Genomic DNA, 20,614 nt, shown 5'->3' on the forward strand with positions numbered 1-20,614 from the left:
ACGATGCTCTACATGATTTTTCATTATGGTTCAGAGCCGGTTCTAAGCCATACTGGAAAGTCAGTCATACAAACCTTTCAGCCGCAAAAAAATCTTCCTTTCTTAAATCTGAAAAATCCGCGGTTACATAAACAATAAGAAAATGTATTTATTTCATAACAAAAATAATAAATATCACAGTAGGTATTTTATTTAGTAAGTGTTGTTGGTTTTAGCTTCTTTTTTCACAGGGATCTTAAGGGATAAGACAATGGACGATACATTAACTTACATCCAAATTGACGGTCAACTAAATTACCCCTTAGAATATATGAGTTGACATGCTTGGACATGGACATTGCTCGTTAGAACCCACTAATCAAATTTCTCAAAATTCCCAAAGATAACGATAATAATGTTATTAAACTTTGGGTACCAGTGTAATCTACTGTCCAATGTCCCTTTTCTCCCTGACGATTAAGGTTCCAGTCGTTTTCTTCTAAAGTCATTTAGGTTTTCATTTCACTTAAAATGTTTGTTTCTTTTCTTTGCAATTTTGCTCAGACAGAATGAATTCTGTTGTGTGGTTTCTTTCTTTTTGAATGTGTTGGTAATCTTCTAGAATTCTAACCATTCCTAAATATAAAATAAATTTTAATTAAGGCTAAGAACGAGATTTAAAAATGATTTTAGAATTACACTTATATAAAAGTAACAGGATGTCTAAGTCTATCTGTCTATTTATAAAACCGGAACTCGCTAACTGCTAAACTGATATGATTCTCCTTTACAGTTTAACTTCTCATAGGTCCTGGGAAGATTTTTAAAAATTTTGGGAAAGGGTACCACAATCCACCCCAAAAAAATGGCCCCAAGAAAAAATCACCACTTACCCCCACCGAAAAAGGGAAAGATGGTCGACTCACACCCTCCCATCTGAGAAGCATTACTTTATGATAAGGTCAGCTGAAATATTTTCGAGAAAAAAATCTTAATACCTACTCATTAAAAAGTCACTAAAATCTTTAAAAATTGTGGATTTTTTAAAACTTATATTATGTTCAATATGTACCTAATAAATATTCTTTTAGATGTTTAGCCATACAGATTACAGACCCTAACCATAAAAAGGTTTAAAATACCTTTAAATACAGGCAGGTAGCAGGGGTAATGGAACCTTTGTCCCCACAGTCTTTAATCACAGGACATACTCCACAAGGTGCTTGAACCAAACCTACAGAAAAATATAAAAAATTTGTTTAATGAAATTCCAATAATTCAAAATACCCAGGAATCTTGATCGAGGAATAAGACAATGGAAGATAAATTGATATACATTCACAATGATTGATAACAAAGGGAAAGGTAGGTTGCGATTAAAATCCGTAAAAGTGTGTGTTTTAAGGCTTAAAAATAGCAGTAGAACGAAAATAATCACTAAATATGTCATTGTCTATTTCTTATTGAAAAGAACAATAGAAAATTTTTTTTTAAGTTAACATAAATTTTTATCGTTCTACTACTGTTTTTAACTTAAAACACACAACCTTTACGGATTTTACCCGCAACCTACCTACCTTTCCCTTTATCCCTTATAAAGTAAAAAAAAACTTTTGTTGGAGAGTTTGGACAATATAAGATCCGAATTAATCAATCAAAACTCAATAAAAGAATCCTAATTAAGCCAACTAATAACATGAAACTTTGGGTACCAGTGTAATTTAGAGTACAATTTCGGCCATACCCCCTGCAAAATACCTGGCATTGAAACTGGAGATCTAACTGCTCTATACATGGCTTCTCCCTTCTCATCCTAATAAATAAAATAAACATTTCGATAGGTAGGTACAATGTTGAAAATATGTGTTTCTGTGACTCAAGATTTCTCTAACCGCTAATGTTAATGTTGAATATGCATAAATATTATATTGTCAACTTAAGCCTAATGTTTCTAGGAATATCCATTTAAGAGATCAAATGACTATTCTTTTTTAAAATTAATATGATGCTTCTAAAATGACTAATATTAAGATCATATCTGCCAGTAAAAGACGGACACATCCCAAGTATTGAAAAGCTTTACGATTGAAAACAAGGATGACAACATCTATAAATAGCGAAGCTCAACAAATTATGGATGTGTGGACAGACAAAGTAGTAAGTTATAGAGAAGTTTGAACGTAATAAGAAAAAGAGATGGAGGTAAAGAAAATAAGAAAAGGGAGAGATAAATAAATATTTCAAATTCCGAAACCTTTTACATCAAAATTTCTTTTGTAGCATGAAAGACAGACTGACGGGCCAAGAAAGATATAAACTGGTTGCTTTTTGACATAGGGAATCTTCACAAAAAAATCATCTTTATCTCGAATAGAACCAGAAAACACATCCTGTTAAAGACATACGGAAGTTCATTTCAAATAATAGAGTAGCCTTGCTACTAAAACTAAGACAAACACTACTTACCGACATCCGTTCAGCCTTGCCGTCATAGATTAATGTCCTCATTATAGCGTCTATATCTTCTTTTCTTAGTTGTACCTTGCTTATACCTAGCTCACTTATATAGCTCTGTATCTGAAATAATGATATATATTAATATAACCACTGAACCGCTAAGGTTCTTCTTGACAATTAAGAAGAATCCTTAATGTCCAGGAAAGGTTTATAACTATTTGAGGGATGGTAACTCCCCCCCTCCGCGAAACAAAATGATTTCCAAAAAAAAATTATTTTCGTTTTTAAAGCTAAAATAACCGCTGAATTAGAACCGGTTCTCCGCCATTTTTAATTAGAAAACCATAAAATTGATTCTTTTCTTAGAAAAGGCCTTCGGCCCTCAGGGCTACACAAACTGATTTTACTATTATAATTTTTCTTTTTATATCCGCGGAAAGCTGTCAATAACACGATAAATAACTAGTACCTCAGTAATTCTGACCAAAGATCCATTTCTAACCGCCAGAGGTCCACCACCTTTATTTGCTGCATTACTTTTCTCCTCCCTGACAAAAGAATTATTCTTTATAAGGAATCTTAGGAGATAAGACAATGGACGATAAAACGATAAGATATCACTAATGATGATTAACAAATTATCCCTTCTAAAGATTAAAGGTGGGGGGGGGGGGTTAATGCAACCGCCTCGTAATCAGTGCACAAATGGCACTTACAATTCAAATTTCGTTATCAAAATTGGCATGAGTAATCCTTGGTAGACCTTTTTTGCCTAAATTTAAAAAAAAAATGGAAAAGTATCTGCTGACGGCTTAGCCTTCTAACTGGTTTTTTTCTATTTTCAGGGCAAATCCATCATTAATTATGAAGGAATCAACTTAATCTTACATAAGCAAGATTCTAATGAACCAATTTCTACCAAAAAAAATCAGTCTATCTTAAACATCAGCCGAGAATATCACATCCTCATTAGCGATACGAACTTGCGGACATGGTAAATTATGGAATATCTTTGCTAATAACAATGGTCCAACCTGTGTAAAAGAAATCTATGGCACTGTTGGTTCAAAATTTCAACAAACTCCGACTCGAAATCTTGGTCGGAATACCATGTTCCTCCTAAATAATGAGAAAGGTTTCAAAATTACCTATGCTAAAATAAGCAAAATCAACATACAGATGGACTCAGAGGGTTGGCAATCCCGGATTCGGATTCTTACAAAAAATCCGCCCAAACATGCGGAATAATCCGGGGATTGCGGATTCTTGTTTTTTTGCGGATAGCGGATTTTCGGATTGTAGATTGCAGATTCTAGCAATATTTTTTACGGGTTTTTTTTAATAAAAAAATCTAGCACCTACACTACATTAGCCATTTCTAACCCTTAAATAACCTAATCCAATTAAAATAAGTATGAAAAGCTACTGTGAAATAAAATACAAAAAAACTTTGGATGCTACCCACAATTTTACTTGTAGTTGAAAAACAATAAAAACCTTTTTTTGGTTTTTGTCGGCCACATTTTAAATACCTACGTTTTTTTAGGTCCTACAAAAGTCATAAAATTGACAATCCGAATCCGCAATTTGAATTGGTATGTGCAGATACCAGATTACGGCTGATTTCAAATGCCGGATATCCGGATATAAACCCTACCTGTAATGCTGTTGTCAGGTTCCAGATCAAAGAGCATGTAAACTTTCTTCTTGTTGGCATTCACACTTTTTACACTCTTCACCAGTTTCTTGGCCTCCAGCGATTTTAATACCTGCAATTAATTATTATTTCCAGTATGGCTTTGAAACCGATTAACAATCGCTGGATTAGAACCGGTTCTAAGCAATATTGAAAAATCATGTATAGTATCGTAATATTTCCAGTTTTCTACGGATACAAAAATGTTCAATCATAATTTTAAAACCAGTTTTGTTACCCCAGATATGCCGAAGGCACATGTTTTTATTTCCACAAAAAGCTGATTATAAAACGATGCGATGAAGAACTATTATTTACACACTTTTAACAAATTAACACTCTTCGGATTCTTGGCCTCAAGCGATTTCAATACCTGTAATTATTATTTATCGCATCGTATTATAGACAGCTTTCCACGGACATAAAATAAAAAATAAGCTAAAACCAGTTTTGATAGCCCCAAGGTACCGAATGCCTGAGCAAAATTAATCTTTAGCGAGGGATTCCATTTCCACGCAGATTATACACCCCTGCAAATCTTTGTATTTACCTTATTCAGCTGTGTTTGCAAAAGACCAGATTGTACACGTATATCTCTTAACCATATTCCTAAAACAAATAGATAATCTTATAGCAGTTTACTCCAAAGTGCTTACTTGAGACAGAACCCCCCTCCCCCCTCCACACACACAGAGAGAGACACTTATTTTTAAAATTTTAGGGTAAAGCGGGGCGATCTCGGTTTTGAGGTGAAGTCGGTGGAGAGTATTCTGGTCGTGTCTACGTCGCCTCTCCACCACAACAACAGCAACACCACCAGCAACAGTTGTGCCAAGAACCAGAGCAAACAATTTCCACCACAGCCAACCGCGTCATCAACTTCTACCCTTTTTCACTAAAGTCGACAATGTTGCACAGTGCACAACAGCTATTCCGAGTTTTTAACTAAGCAGACAAAGGAGAAGGCAACACCAGCATGCCTTATCCGGCTATTATTAATCCGTGCTGGAATAGAACAAAATCCAGGTCCAATCTGGACCTGTCCAATCTGTACCAAGAGAATTGTGTCTGTTTGTGTTGAATGTTCATTCTGCAAAAACTGGCTACACGTCAAATGCTCTGGATTCAAAACATCGAAAGAAAGGCAAAAATTAAAACACTGGACAGGCCCCTGCTGTACGAGAAGCCCACCCCCACATACACCCCCCACATCATCAGTCGCCCCCCAGCAATCATCACCCCCACCCCCTATCGGCACCCCCCCTGCACCTCCCACACCCCCTGCACCCCCCGCACCCCCACAAGTTCCATACCTTGACACAGACGAGGACTTCTTCATACTACAACACAACACAAATGGAATCTACGGCAAAATTGATGAATTATTGAACCACCTGGACACATTTAACATCCCTGTAGCTGCAATCCAGGAAACAAAATTAACAACTAAATCAAAAGACTTCAAAACCACCAACTATACTCTAGTAAGAAAGGACAGGGGAACAAACAAAGGAGGAGGCCTTGCCTTCCTGGTCCATAACGACATCCCTTTCCATGTGGACCCCACCCCCCCTCCCCTGGACAATGACCCATTCCTTGAATCATTAACTATCTCGATTGAAGGAAAAGACAACAACTTACAAATAAGAAACATCTATATACCACCTGTAAGCAGTTGCCAACAACCAGCGGGTCAACCAACATACTCACCACCACTTAATAACATCTTTGATGACCTAAATAACACCTCGGTCATAGTGGGCGACGTCAATGCTCACCACCCCCTCTGGTTTTCAGAGGGAACTGAAGATGCTAGAGGTAGAGACCTTGCAGACATTATCAATGATAAACCATATGGAATTATAAACGAAGATACTCCAACAAGAATCACATCTAATTCAAGATCATCACCAGATATTAGTCTTGTATCCAACAGCTTAATGGCAACAAGCGAATGGAGAACTGAAGTAAAACTTTCATCTGACCATCTTCCAATTTTGATTGGAATAAAAGCTTCTATCAAAAAAATAAAATCACAAGACAGACAGTACATTAATTTTGCTAAAGCTGACTGGGAAAAGTTTACTGCCTCCACAGAAGAAATATTTGCCGACGCCTACCACACAAATAATGTACATAAAGATGAGAAATTCTTCAGAAAAACCATACAATCTGCTGCTAAAAAACACATCCCTGCAGGCAGAATAATGCGAGTAATAAATGAAATTCCTACTGATGCACTAAATATGATGGAAGAACGTGATCAAATTAGGAGAAATGATCCATCTGATCCCAGAATCCCTGAACTTAACAATACCATCAAAAATAAAATCAACGATCACAAGAAAGAAAAATGGAAGGAACATCTCAACACATGTGCAGCCAACACCAAGAAGCTATGGACAACAGTAAAAAACCTAACTAAAAAACCAAGCCAACCCAACAACCAAGGCATTAGCTTCAATAACAAGGTCTATAATAATCCAAAGAAGTTAGCCAACAAATTCAATCGTCAATTCACACCTACAACAAACAAAAAGCCTACACAACGATCCAGAAACATTCTCAGGAACCTAAAGAAGAAACCATCTGATCCTAACATTAATATCACTGTAGCCCAGACAGCCAAAGCCATCAAGGCTGCCAAGAACTCTAAAGCTCAAGGACCAGATGAGATCTCTCCATTAATGCTTAAACATCTTGGTCCAAACGGCATCAAATATCTGACTAAGATCTACAATAATGTTGTCAATACTGCTACAATACCCGCCATCTGGAAACAAAGCAGAATCATTGCCCTACTTAAACCTGGGAAACCAGTGGACCAAGGGTCAAGCCATCGACCTATATCACTACTTTCTCCACCAGCTAAAATACTAGAGAGCATACTTCTACCTGAGATCACAGCTGCCATTGACCTCCCTGACCATCAACATGGATTTCGCAAGGGCCGCTCAACAACAACAGCCCTCAACGACATTAGCCAACACATCACCACCGGACTCAACATGAAAAGGCCTGTCAACAGAACTGTAGCTGTCGCTATTGATTTGTCCAAGGCCTTCGACACTGTTGACCATGACCTTTTGATGGAAGACATCTACAACCTTGAGCTAAATGGTCACATAAAACGCTTTCTCTGTGCCTACATCAGAGGACGGCAAACATATGTTGAATTCCGTGGCTCAAAATCAACATTTAGAAAGATGAGACAAGGGGTTCCACAAGGGGGAGTTCTCTCCCCACTGCTTTTCAACCTATACATGGCCAAAATGCCACAACCACCTGGCAACATTAAACTGTCTGGCTATGCAGATGACAACACCATCTTAAACTCTGGACCACTTCATGAACCCCTATGCGCTGAAATAAACCAATATTTGAACATCTTGGATGATTGGTTTCAAACCCGCAACTTAATGATTTCTCCATCTAAATCTACAGCCACTATTTTCACCACTTTTTCTAACGAAGCCAGCATTGACCTACCTATATACATCAAGAATGAAAAGGTCCCAACAGTTAGAAATCCAAAGATTTTAGGAGTCACCTTTGACAACATGTTTAAATTCAGAAAACATGCCGCAGACATAAAATCAAAGGTTAGTTCCAAAAATAACATACTTAAATCACTGTCAGGTACAGATTGGGGTAAAGAAAAAGAAGTTCTTCTCACCACCTACAAAGCAATTGGCCAATCCATCGTTAATTATTGCTGCCCAATCTGGAGCCTAAATCTGGCAGATGACATGTGGGACAAACTCCAAACCTCTCAGAATGCTGCCCTGAAAACTGTGACAGGCTGTCTCAGAATTACAGGTGACGATCACTTACATGCAGAATGTAAAATGATGCCTGTAAAGAATCACTGTCAAATGCTGTCAAAACAATTCCATCTTGCCACCAGACAGGAACATCATCCAAACAATAAACCACTGGTAACAAAACCACCACGTATTATGAGAAATACTTTGGACACAGCATTTGGGGAAGAAGTCAAAAACATGATTCCCCCTGATGGCCTTGACAACACAGTTTACAAGAATCTTGTAAAACAGATTCATACAAACTCAGTTTCCAGCACAATTGCCAACCTCAAATACAACAGAGTCCTGAATGAACCAGCACCACCTATTGATAAAACTGAAAAACAGCTCCCTAAAAGAGCTAGAACAATGCTTGCTCGTTATAGATCTGGATTTAGCAACGACCTAAACAGTTTTATCGCCAGAATCCGTGAAGATCCTACTCTCGATCTCTGCCCAAAATGCAACCAACCAAATCACGACACTAATCATCTCTTTAACTGTGCACAAAACCCAACTAACCTGACCACCAGAGACTTATGGCTGAACCCGGTAGAAGCAGCCAGATTTCTCGGCCTTCTTGATGAAAATCAAGATGAAGATGAACGCGGTTGAGCGCTGTGCCCGTGGCTACAACAACAACAACAGGTGAAGTCGGTATTTTTTTTGACCACCTTCATTAAATGACACTTTTCTCCATGTTCTAATCGACTGACAGAAAAAAACATAAAATCAAATTTGTTCCTTATTAAATTGCCTACAAAAAAGTAATGAAGAAAATTTTTGAGAGATGAATTTTTAGGGTACTTATTGGGTCTTAAAGTCGGACGACAAAAAAAAAATTTTTCGATTTTTTTGCTTCGGTCGGAAAAACGGTCATTTGGACAAAAACTGGTAAGAGCTAGAGCTTAGACGTCTTCAGGGGACTTATTAAGAATCTAATGGGCTATCCATTTCCGTTTAAAACTTTAAAAAAGTTTGTATAGTTTTTTCTTAAATCGACTAAAAGTGAAGCGGGGCGAATTCGGTTTTTTCACTTTTTATACTAACTTTTTAAATTTTATATAAAAAGTGAAATTTTCGAGAAAAAAAGTCAAATTTCTCGTACCTACTATGAAAAAAATTGTTTTTTTTGTAGAAAAAATTGTCCGATCTTCATAAATTTTTTTGTGAATGCTCTTTATTACATTTAGCAATTTTAAAGGTAGCAAGCTGCCAAACGGCTGAACGTACAGATCATGCCCGCCCACTGTTTTAAGCGGTATAAGAAGGCCTACAAATAATCTGGAATAGCCATAAATCAATAATGCATAACTATCTCGCAGTGCAGAGAAATGCGCGAAAAAGACCTATTTTACGCGTTTTTCCTTCAGTGAAGCTTTCCCTGTGCATAATTGGATCTTGGCTAATTCAGATTATTTGTAGGCTTTCTTATGCCGCTTGAAATGGTGTGCGGGTATGATCTGTACGTTCAGCCGTTTGGCAGCTTGCTGCCTTTAAAATTCGTAGATTTTTGGAAATATTGCTTACCAGCAATATTTTTTTCGTGAACTGCAGTAGATCCGAAAGTTGTGAAATCATTTTAAATTTTTACCTTTGTTTCCACTGTTTTCAATAATTCTGAAGACAATTTTCTCTTCTTGATCCCCTCTTATGTTTATGGCGTTGGATGGGGCTTTTAATTTATACAACAGACCTGTCTAAAAATAAATAATTTTTCAAAGAAACTTTTAATAGGATTGGTAGGTACAAAGAATTTTATCATTTTACCCCCCAAAAAATGTTTCATTAGGTACCTAGACAGTTTTCAAAAATTTATAATCTGCGGGTAATAGTTATTTATCTTATCGTATTTTAGACAGCTTTCCACGTTTTGTAAAATTAAAAATTATTAGATTAAGAAGAGTTTTGTCAGCCCCAAGTGGCAAAAGGCCCTAGCCAACAAATCAAAAGAAGATATTCTACGAACAAACCTTCTTGTATTACCTAATATTATGACTTTTATTTTGGATATTACTCGTAGAAAATTGTCTACAATAAGATAAGATACATGATTTTTCATGCTGGCTAAAACTGGTTCTAATCCAGCTGGTATTTATCAGTCACGAAACCATACTTTTAACTAGGGATGGCAATTGAATCCGTATCCGGAATCCGCCCAATTTTTGGCCAATTTTGGAATCCGAAATCCGTTTTTTAATAGCGGATTCCAGATTCTTATTTGGTAGGCTAAAATTAGCGTCTTTTGTTTTTTCTTTTAACTCCTCCTCTTTGAAGGCAAAGATTTTCATCATTATATATAATATCTTTAAAATTCTGGTTCGATTCTCGGAAGTGAATTATGGAGAACACCAAAAACATTGATTTTTAGGACATATGTAGCACTTATTTTTTTTTATTTTTTTTTAAATCCTTTTAAAATATTGCTAGAATCCGGAATCCGAATCCGGCCCAAAAATTCGACGGATTGCCATCACTACTTTTAACCTCGACTAAAGTAATCCCTTCCCTTTTATGGAAATAAAATCTTATTGGTTACTTGAATAAATCAATTCTGCAGCTGGCCAAAAATAATTGAAGGGGGTTCTGAGCTCGATAAGGCACTTTAAGGGACAACCCTAAATAAAAACTTACTGGTGACTTGAAAAGATCAATTCTGCTGCTGGCCAAAAGTTTATTAATACATTGGACTCGAATCCTCGGATCCACCTCAGGCATTTCATTTTGTAACACCTAAAAGTAAAACAGTACATTTTAAACTTGTGTTTTATCTTGTAAAGGAGTAGTTGCACGAAATGCATTTAAACTTGGAATTAGTGAACTGCATATTTTTTTCCTGTTAACTGATTTAAACTACATTTATAGGACATATATATTTGAAAGAATTGCAATTTTCTACTATGTAGTTTACAGGGTAGCTTCTCATAGGTCCCGGGAAGGTTTATAACTATTTTCTTGTGGGGTTGGAACACCCCCAAAAAAATTAACTCCCCCCCCCAAAATAAAAATATTTTAAATCAAAAAAATGAAAAATTAGGTTGATCAAACCTCTTGGGGCAAAGTCCCAAGAGGCTAGGGGCGAAGTCGCTGGTCTATTAAAAAGAAACTAAATTATTGAGTAACCTTGTCATTAATACCATCCGGTATTTGTTCACAAATCTGAATAATTCTCTGGCAATATTCCTCCAAATCAATGGGTTCTTGTTTTACAGACATTTTTGAAACACCTGAAATAAAAATAATGGTACCGAAAGTTTTCTATATATATTTATCTGGTATATTGTTCCTCTAAATCTATAGGTTTTTGTTTTACAGACATTAAAGAACACATTGAAATAAAATAGAATTGAAAAACAATTTCAGGGATAAGGTAACTGATGATAAATAAAAATACATCCCCAATTATGATAACCTGATATAAAAATTAAATATATAAAAGGTGTGAGTTTTAAGGATTAAAAACAGTAGTAGAACAATAATATTCACTAAATACATATAAGGGGGGATTTTTTAATGCAACCATCTCGTAATCAATGATTAAATGGCACTTAGAATTCAAATTTCGATCTGAAATTTTTCATGAGTAATCCTTGGTAGGTCTATTTTCCCTAAATCGAACAAAACGTTGGAAAAGAAACGGCTGGCGGCTCAGCCGTTTAGCCATTTTTTGCTTATTTTCAGGGCAAATTCATCATTAATTACGTAGGAATCAACTTTTTAAAACATATATTTGGTTTAATTCATGTTAAATGATAGCAATAACCATTTTTCAAATTTCTAGTACCAACAGCAGCTGCCGGCTAGAACCGTTTGAAAAGGTTTTTGAGCGACAAAAAGAATTATGTGAAGAGAGGTTTCGTGACTAATATGCTCTTAAGATTGGCAAAAATTGGTAAAACGGCTGAGCCGCCAGCCGTTAACCGTTATTTTTCCAACTTTTTGTTCAATTTAGGGAAAATAGACCTCCCAAGGATTATTCATGCAAAATTTCAGATCAAAATTCGAATTCTAAGTGCCATTTAATCACTGATTACGAGATGGTTGCATTAAAAAACCCCCCCTTAAATAAAGGGGGGGGGGGGGTTTAATGCAACCATTTCGTAATCAATGTATAAATGGCACTTAGAATTCGAATTTTTCTGCATGAGTAATCTTTGGTAGGTCTATTTTCCCTAAATCGAACAAAAAGTTGAAAAAGCAACAGCTAACGGCTCAGCTGTTTAGCCGTTTTTTGGCTATTTTTAGGGCAAATCTGTCAAAAATTACGTAAAAATCAACATTTTAAAACATATTTTTGCTTTAAATCATGTGAAATGATACAAAAAATATTTTTTTAGATTTCTAGTACCAGCAACTACCGGCTAGAATCGTTTAAAAACTTTTTGGATCGGAAAAGAGCATTATGTGGAGAGAGGTTTCGTGATTTATTTCCATAAAAAAAATGCCAAAAAATTACTAAGCGGCTGAGCTGCCAGATGTTAGCCATTACTTTTCCAACTTTTTGTTCCATTTAGGGAAAATAGACCTACCAAGGATTACTCATGCAAAAGGAGGATGTGCTTAAGGACTATTTGGGCAGGGGGGGGGGGTTTAATCGAGAACTCTTAGAGCTAGAGGGAGCTAATTTTGGATTTAAGCTTCTATGGGGCCAAAGTTACTTTTAAAATTATCGTCGACCCCCCACCCCCCCAAAAAAAAATTTTTTTTTTTGGGGGGGGGGGTAAAAATTTTTTTTATTGCATTTCTCGCCGAATTAGGCAATTTGGAATCATTTGAGACCATGTTATTTTTTTCAAAAAATTTTCGCCTTACAAGCAACCCTGCGGGGGGACTTAAGTCATTTTTTTCAAATTCTCGTTTATGAAGGTATATCTTAAATACAGTATGCTACTCTCTTAGTTTTAAAGATAATTGGATGAAATCATTTTGATTGTGTCACTAATTACCCCAAGTTTTGGTATCTTTAAAAAAAACGGCGGCGGAACCGCCGCTCCCGCCGTCCGCTGCCGTTTTCCGCCGCCACCAAAAAAGAAATTTTTTATTGCATTTCTCGCCGAATTAGGCAATTTGGAATCATTTGAGACCATGTTATTTTTTCAAAAATTTTTCCCCTAACAAGCAACCCTGCGGGGGGGTTTATAAAGGTATATCTTAAATACAGTTTGCTACTCTCTTAGTTTTAGAGATAATTGGATGAAATCTTTTGGGCTGGGTCACTAAGGGGGGGGGGGGGGGGTGGGGAAGTTTGTACAGTTATAGGAAATGAAATTCAGTATAAAAGTTTGGGAGGGCCGTGTGGGCTTGTTTTTATAGTTATCAACCTAATTCTTTTTGTAGGCTCTCTTATATGACAGGATGTACACATAAAACTTTGAAAATTGAATTTTGGCACTTTCCTTCTTGGGGCTTGTGGAGCACAAAAACTCCCCAAACGCTAAAAATATGAGTTCTGAGCTTATTTTTAAAGATATCAACCTGATTTTTTTTAAATAATACTTTTTTAACATAACTGAATCAACGAACCATTACAGATTTCATTTTGGGACTTTCCTTCTAGGGGCTTGTGGAGCAAAAGACCCCCAAAAACTAAAAATATGCGTTCTGAGCTTATTTTTAAAGATATCAACCTGATTTTTTTAAAAATGATACTTTTTTAACTTAACTGAATCAACGAACCATTACAGATTTCATTTTGGGACTTTCCTTCTAGGGGCTTGTGGAGCAAAAGACCCCCAAAAACACTAAAAATATACGTTCTGAGCTTATTCTAAAGATACCAACCTGATTTTTTTTAAATAATACTTTTTTAACATAACTGAATCAACGAACCATTACAGATTTCATTTAGGGACATCACTTTCCTTCTAGGGGCTTGTGGAGCAAAAGACCCACAAAAACACTAAAAATATGAGTTCTGAGCTTATTTTTAAAGATATCAACCTGATTTTTTTAAGGAAACTTTTTGAACATAACCAAACTAGGGAACCATTACAGTTTTCATTTTGGGACTTTCCTTCTAGGGGCTTTTGGAGCAAAAGAACCACAAAACACTAAAAATATTAGTTCTGAGCTTATTTTTAAAGACATCAACCTGATTTTTTAAAACAATACTTCTTTAACATAACCAAACTAGGAAACCATTACAGATTTCATTTTCGGACTTTCCTTCTAGGGTCTACTGGAGCAAAAGACCCCCAAAACACTAAAAATATTGGGACTTTCCTTCTAGGGGCTTGTGGAGCAAAAGAACCACAAAACACTAAAATATTAGTTCTGACCTTATTTTTAAAGATATCAACCTGATTTTTTTAGGAACACTTTTTTAACATAACCGAACTAGGTAACTTTTACAGATTTCATTTAGGGACTATCCTTCCAGAAGCTAGTGGGGCAAAAGACCTCCAAAAAGTATTATGTTAAAAAAGTATTATTTTTAAAAAAATCAGATTGATATATTTAAAAATAAGCTTAGAACTCATACTTTTAGTGTTTTTGGGGGTCTTTTGCTCCACAAATCACAAGAATAAAAGTCCCATAATGAAATCTGTAATGGTTCGTTGATTCGGTTATGTTAAAAAAGTATTATTTAAAAAAAATCAGGTTGATATCTTTAAAAATAAGCTCAAAACTCATATTTTTAGTGTTTTTGGGGGTCTTTTGCTCCACTAGACCCTTAAAGGAAAGTCCGAAATGAAATCTGTAATGGTTCCTTAATTCAGGTAAGTTTTCTTTAAAAAAAATCAGGTTGACATCTTTAAAATTAGCTCAGAACTCATATTTTTAGTGGTTTAAGGGTCGTTTGCTCCACAAGCCCCTAGAAGGAAAGTCCCAAAATGAAATCTGTAATGGTTTGTTGATTCGGTTATGTTAAAAAAGTATTATTAAAAAAATCAGGTTGATATCTTTAAAAATGAGCTTAGATCTCTTATTTTAAGTTTTTGGGGGTCTTTTGCTCCACAAGCCCGTAGAAGGAAAGTTCCAAATAAAATCTGTAATGGTTCGTTGATTCGGTTATGTTAAAAAAGTATTATTTTAAAAAAACAGGTTGATATCTTTTAAAATAAGCTTAGAACTCATATTTTTAGTGTTTTTGGGGGATCTTTTGCTCCACAAGCCCCTAGAAGGAAAGTCCCAAAATGAAATCTGTAATGGTTTGTTGATTCAGTTATGTTAAAAAAGTATTATTTAAAAAAACCAGGTTGATATCTTTAATAATAAGCTCAGAACTCATATTTTTAGTGTTTGGGGGTTTTTGTGCTCCACAAGCCCTAAAAAGGAAAGTCCCAAAATGAAATCTGTAATGGTTCGTTGATTCAGTTTTGTTAAAAGAGTATTATTTTTTAAAAATCAGGTTGATATCTTTAAAAATAAGCTCAGAACTCATATTTTTAGCGTTTGGGGGGTTTTTGTGCTCCACAAGCCCCAAGAAGGAAAGTGCCGAAATTCAATTTTCAAAGTTTTATGTGTACATCCAGTCATATAAGAGAGCCTACAAAAAGAATTAGGTTGATAACTATAAAAACAAGCCCACACAGCCCTCCCAAACTTTTATACTGAATTTCATATCCTATAACTGTACAAAATTCCCCCCCCCCCTTACCCCAACTATTGGTATCTTTAAAAAAACGGCGGCGGGACCGCCGCTCCCGCCGCCTTTTCCGCCGCCACCAAAAATTTTTTTTATTATATTTTTCGCCGAATTAGGCAATTTGGAATCATTTGAGTTCATGTTATTTTTTTCAAAAATTTTTCCCCTTACAACCAACCCTGGTTATTTTTTTCAAATTCTCGTTTATAAAGGTATATCTTAAATACAGTATGCTACTCCCTTAGTTTTAGGGATAATTGGATGAAATCTTTTTGATTGTGTCACTTATTACCCCAAGTTTTGGTATCGGTCCCGCCGCCGTTTTTTTTTTTATAGATACCAAAACTTGAAGTAATTAGTGACACAATCAAAAAGATTTCATCCAATTATCTCTAAAACTAAGAGAGTAGCATACTGTATTTAAGATATACCTTCATAAACGAGAATTTGAAAAAAATGACTAAGTCCCCCCCGCAGGGTTGCTTGTTAGGGGAAAAATTTTTGAAAAAATAACATGGTCTCAAATGATTCCAAATTGCCTAATTCGGCGAGAAATGCAATAAAAAATTTCTTTTTTGGTGGCGGCGGAAAACGGCGGCGGACGGCGGGAGCGGCGGTTCCGACGCGGTTTTTTTTAAAGATACCAAAACTTGGGGTAATTAGTGACACAATCAAAAAGATTTCATCCAATTATCTTTAAAACTAAGAGAGTAGGATACTGTATTTAAGATATACCTTCATAAACGAGAATTTGAAAAAAATAACCAGGGTTGGTTGTAAGGGGAAAAATTTTTGAAAAAAATAACATGAACTCAAATGATTCCAAATTGCCTAATTCGGCGAGAAATGCAATAAAAAAATTTTTTACCCCCCCCCCCAAAAAAAAAAAATTTTTTGGGGGGGGGTGGGGGGTCGACGATAATTTTAAAATCAAAAAGATTTCATCCAATTATCTCTAAAACTAAGAGAGTAGCATACTGTATTTAAGATATACCTTCATAAACGAGAATTTGAAAAAAATGACTAAGTCCCCCCGCAGGGTTGCTTGTAAGGCGAAAATTTTTTGAAAAAAATAACATGGTCTCAAATGATTCCAAATTGCCTAATTCGGCGAGAAATGCAATAAAAAAATTTTTTACCCCCCCCCCAAAAAAAAAATTTTTTTGGGGGGGGGTGGGGGGTCGACGATAATTTTAAAAGTAACTTTGGCCCCATAGAAGCTTAAATCCAAAATTAGCTCCCTCTAGCTCTAAGGGTTCTCGAGTAAACCCCCCCCCCCCTGCCCAAATGGTCCTTAAGCACATCCTCCTTTTATATCGAAATTCGAATTCTAAGTGCCATTTATACATTGATTACGAGATGGTTGCATTAAACCCCCCCTGCCCTTTTTTTGTCTATTGTTCTATTCGGAATACACATATTTAGTAAATATTATCAATCTACTACTGTTTTAAAGCCTTAAAACTCACACCTTTACGGAATTTTAGCACAATATACCTCCTCCTTATATAATTTTCACTAGGTAGGTATAATTTTTTTCTACAAAAATTTAATATGAAAAAATGTTCTATAAATATCATTGAAAGGACAAACAAAAAGTCATTTTATACATTAATGTATTCTTTTTTTCTTCTGTTATTCGATAGGCATGGAGTAAAATGTCATTTTATAAAGGTAATCCAATAAAACCGGAGGCACAATGAACAAAAAAAAATGCAAGGCTAATAAATTACATTTTCAGTTGGTATAGTAATTTCTTGATTGCTTCAATAAGATTCTTTCTTCCATCCTGACTTGTTTTCTCCTTCCAAACAATCATATCCTTGCGATATTGATGCAAAGTTTCATAATAGGGTTCTCTCTCTGCAGCACTCAAGTTATTCCATTGCTTCATACTTTCTTGAAATTGGATACCATTACCCTTAGGACTTGATCCTTTGAAATTTTCATAGAAGTAACACAGATGTGGACCTAAATTTCTCTTAGGTTTATCAAATTCTAAACTTTTCAATTTTTGATCTAAAATAGATTCAAGATCTTTCATAATCTTAGCTCTGCCGTCTTGTTTTACTTTTTGTTTCCATTTTTCAAAATCTTGTTGGGTTTCCGCAAACTCTTTCTGAAGAATACTTTTTTCCTTCTCATTCAATGCCTTCAATTCTTTAGAAGCTATTTTCAATGACACCTTCGAGGAAACCTTACTATTTTTTACAACATCCATGTAATAAATCTGCGTCCAAGTTCTATATTTAGTTGGTCGATCATGCACTATTTCTTCTATTTCCTTCCTCATACTTTCTAATTCTTGTTTCACATCATCAGCCTCGTATTCTTTCTTTTTATCTTTCCACATTTCTGTGTATTTCTTCTTCTCTGCCTCACCCAATTGATTCCATTCTTCAGCGATGAATTTGACCATTTCATTTACTCCACTGTTAGGATGTTCGTCTACCACCCTTGGATCAAAGAAGATAAAGTGTGTAATAGAATCAAGGTAGACGATTCTGCCTGGCTAGCCGGATATAAAATTTGAAGTTTTGAAAGGATGAACTGAAATTTAGTTGCCGAATGTGTACGCAGTTTCCTGGGTGTTTCCTCATCCTATCTCAATATTTACTACTAACTAAAAAAGCTTCAAACTTCCAAAAAAAATCAAAAATTGAAAAATTAAAATTTATAATGTATAATGTAAAAATCGTTTATACATTCAAATTTTGTTCTTTAGCTAGTAGTAAATATTGAGATAGGATGAGGAAACACCCAGGAAACTGCGTACACATTCGGCAACTAAATTTCAGTTCATCTTTGAAAGTCCCAAAAGTCATTATGGCTTTAAGTAAAATCGCATCATTACAGAAATTATCCAGATGTATTGCTAAAATAAATGCCTTTATTAATAATTTTCTGAAAGCCATACCAACTGACATTCCACAATTCATGCACAATGGAATAAAACTTTATATAATGTGCAAAACCATGTACAAAATTGAAATTAAACGTGAATTTAGATAAAAAATGACTAAGAAATAAGTGGGCAAAAATAATGATATTGACACATTTTTCTTTCTAATAATATCCTCTTAGAATTTTTTTTTCAATTTTGAAAATTTGAGTCACCCCCCCCCCCCCCCCCCTCCCCTCCGACAGAACTATGGCTGCAGTGCTAGGCCCCTTGGCTCCCTAGCCTATAAACTAAAATAGATGTTCTCTGTCGGGAGGGGGGGTGGGGGTAGGTAGGGGCTATTAAAGTTTTCAAAATTGAAAAAAAAGAGGATAAACGCCGACTTTTCTTATATTTCCCAAGATATGTTTGAGGTTTTCAATTCTATGCTATATCTTCTTTGCCTTGGAAACACCACTTTAAAGTACTGGCTGTATGGGTTAGCTGGAGGCCGTAGACCAAATGCCTTCTTAATAACCTTTGAGTGTACGCTGGATAGGCTAAACCATTTGATATTATCACAAGTGCGTGCAGGAACATTCTGAAATAATTGGTTGCTTGATATCACTGGTTTCAGCAGTCTTTTAAACATTTTTTATTTTATCTCTTAATGCCAATGGAGTTAATTAAGCAAATTTAGCTTTTTATCACCAGGCTAGATTTCAATTTTAATTCTGAAAAAGTATATAAAATCATATATTAAAAGACAGAATAAAACACACAAAAAAAGAAAAACATAAATAAATATAAAATAACTTATTATATAAACAGCTAAGAGAAAATTCGGTTTACAATGATCTTTAAATGGCCAAAGAAAAAAATTATCAAAACAAATTACAAAATGTTTGTTGATTTGTTTTTACGTGATATTTTGCGGTGGTGCGCAATATGCTGAGAATGCCGCGTTTTTGTTATTAAACGACGACATTTGAATATATAAGAATATTTTCGGAATAAGGATTTTAATATGAACAAAGAATATAATAGTTATTTATCGCATCGTATTATAAACAGCTTTCCGCGGATATAGAATGTACAATTATAAGACTAAAATCCTTCGGCACCTCGGGACTAAAAAAACTGGTTTTAATCTTAAGATTGTACATTTTATATTCGTAGAAAGCTGGATATAATACGATCTGCTAGACATAGTTTTTTTCGTATGAATGAGAACCGGTTCCTATCCACCGGATTCGAATCAATACGAGAAAACAAAATTATGCGCTTGATATTAATTTTCTTTGATCTATCAAAAAAAAACTTTGCAATTAATTTATTTTCAGTAAAAAGATTTATATTTATCCGTTTGTCTTCTAATATAAATTTAATTAACAGTCAAAATCAACGTATTTTACAGGAAATTTATTAGTATAACTGTTACAAAAGAATTCTTATAATTAAGTAACATGATTTTTTTCTGTACCAAAGGATCTCGCTAACTACTGAATCGGTTGGGTTCTCCTTCACAGGGGAGCTTTTCATAGGTCCAGGGAAGGAATTTATAACTATTTTGAGGGAGGGTACCACAACCCTCCTAAGAAAAATCGCACTAAGAAAATTTTTCCCCCAAAAAAATATTCCCCCCCTCTCAAATTTTTTTTTCTTTTAAATCTTAATTGTGTTATCAAATTCAACTCCTCCCTCCTCAAGTGCCCCTAGAGGCCTTTAGCGGAGTGTTATATAGATAAGTTCGAATCTTAGCCCAAGTCCGCTTGCTTTGCAGATAAAACTAAGATCTAAATAGTAGATTAATCAGCAACTAATATATAATATTAAACCTCAAGGACACTGTCTTTTCGTTCGTCTATTCTCTATTAAATTTTGACAGCCGAACTAACCCTAAGTTACTGCCTTTCAGGGAATATACCCCCAGAAATGTATGGCTATGTGGGGGAAAATGATTTCCTCGGCTTCTATCAAAGAAATAAGGAAGATTTTTGTGAAGAGATTCCTATAACCCAAGCAATAGCCAACATTTGGTGTCGGTAACAGTCATTACACAAAATTGCCCCTTCTGTATATTAGTGGTTAAAACGTTTGGACACTCAACATAATGAACCATCCAATCAAAATTTAACCATATTCATAAAGTTGTTAATTCAACAAAAAAAGAAAATGTTAACATTACAGGGGAACATTGATTTTTA

At 35.1% G+C, this 20,614-nt stretch overlaps 3 protein-coding genes across 6 annotated transcripts in view; all 3 read right to left on the minus strand.

Moving 5' to 3' along the window:
• LOC145304204 (death-inducer obliterator 1-like) overlaps positions 1–541 on the minus strand; it is a 116,136-nt gene extending 115,595 nt beyond the window's left edge. For all 3 annotated transcript variants that reach the window (XM_080146022.1, XM_080146023.1, XM_080146021.1), the window contains exon 1: positions 75–541. The gene's annotated coding sequence lies outside the window, so the exon portion shown is untranslated. The remainder of the gene's footprint in view (positions 1–74) is intronic.
• Positions 124–11,192, minus strand: Polr3F (RNA polymerase III subunit F). Its single transcript, XM_080146027.1, has 11 exons — positions 11,062–11,192; positions 10,573–10,671; positions 9,533–9,638; positions 4,683–4,741; positions 4,094–4,205; positions 3,471–3,555; positions 2,906–2,984; positions 2,446–2,556; positions 1,738–1,792; positions 1,122–1,213; positions 124–615 (listed from the first exon to the last, which is right to left on the minus strand). Exons 1-11 carry the CDS (start codon positions 11,152–11,154, stop codon positions 598–600), a joined length of 909 nt encoding a protein of 302 aa, XP_080002153.1. The 5' UTR covers positions 11,155–11,192; the 3' UTR covers positions 124–597.
• On the minus strand, positions 11,166–19,146 carry LOC145304206 (uncharacterized). Of its 2 annotated transcripts, none has more exons than XM_080146024.1 (3): positions 18,872–19,146; positions 16,998–17,982; positions 11,166–11,350 (listed from the first exon to the last, which is right to left on the minus strand). In XM_080146024.1, the coding sequence occupies exons 1-2, from the start codon at positions 19,057–19,059 to the stop codon at positions 17,256–17,258; spliced, it is 915 nt and encodes a 304-aa protein (XP_080002150.1). In that variant the 5' UTR covers positions 19,060–19,146; the 3' UTR covers positions 11,166–11,350; positions 16,998–17,255. The 2 variants fall into 2 exon arrangements, with proteins under 2 accessions (XP_080002150.1, XP_080002151.1); XM_080146025.1 differs by having other exon boundaries at positions 17,024–17,982; positions 18,872–19,142.
• Between the last annotated feature and the right edge of the window lie 1,468 nt (positions 19,147–20,614).

This window comes from Acartia tonsa, chromosome 13 (genome assembly GCF_053477335.1).
Source record: "Acartia tonsa isolate MP-2025a chromosome 13, ASM5347733v1, whole genome shotgun sequence".
Classification (NCBI taxonomy): Eukaryota; Metazoa; Arthropoda; class Copepoda; order Calanoida; family Acartiidae; genus Acartia; species Acartia tonsa.

What these genes read in the sequence shown, in the direction of transcription:
- Polr3F (XM_080146027.1), bottom strand. Translation starts at nt 11,154, where the DNA reads ATGTCTGTAAAACAAGAACCCATTGATTTGGAGGAATATTGCCAGAGA. An exon ending in TTGATCTTTTCAAGTCACCA is followed by an intron (nt 9,639 to 10,572) that starts GTAAGTTTTTAT and finishes ATTTATTTTTAG; the next exon opens with ACAGGTCTGTTGTATAAATT. An exon ending in TGCAAACACAGCTGAATAAG is followed by an intron (nt 4,206 to 4,682) that starts GTAAATACAAAG and finishes AATTAATTGCAG; the next exon opens with GTATTAAAATCGCTGGAGGC.
- LOC145304206 (XM_080146024.1), bottom strand. Translation starts at nt 19,059, where the DNA reads ATGTTTAAAAGACTGCTGAAACCAGTGATATCAAGCAACCAATTATTT. An exon ending in TTTAAAGTGGTGTTTCCAAG is followed by an intron (nt 17,983 to 18,871) that starts GCAAAGAAGATA and finishes CTTTGATCCAAG; the next exon opens with GGTGGTAGACGAACATCCTA.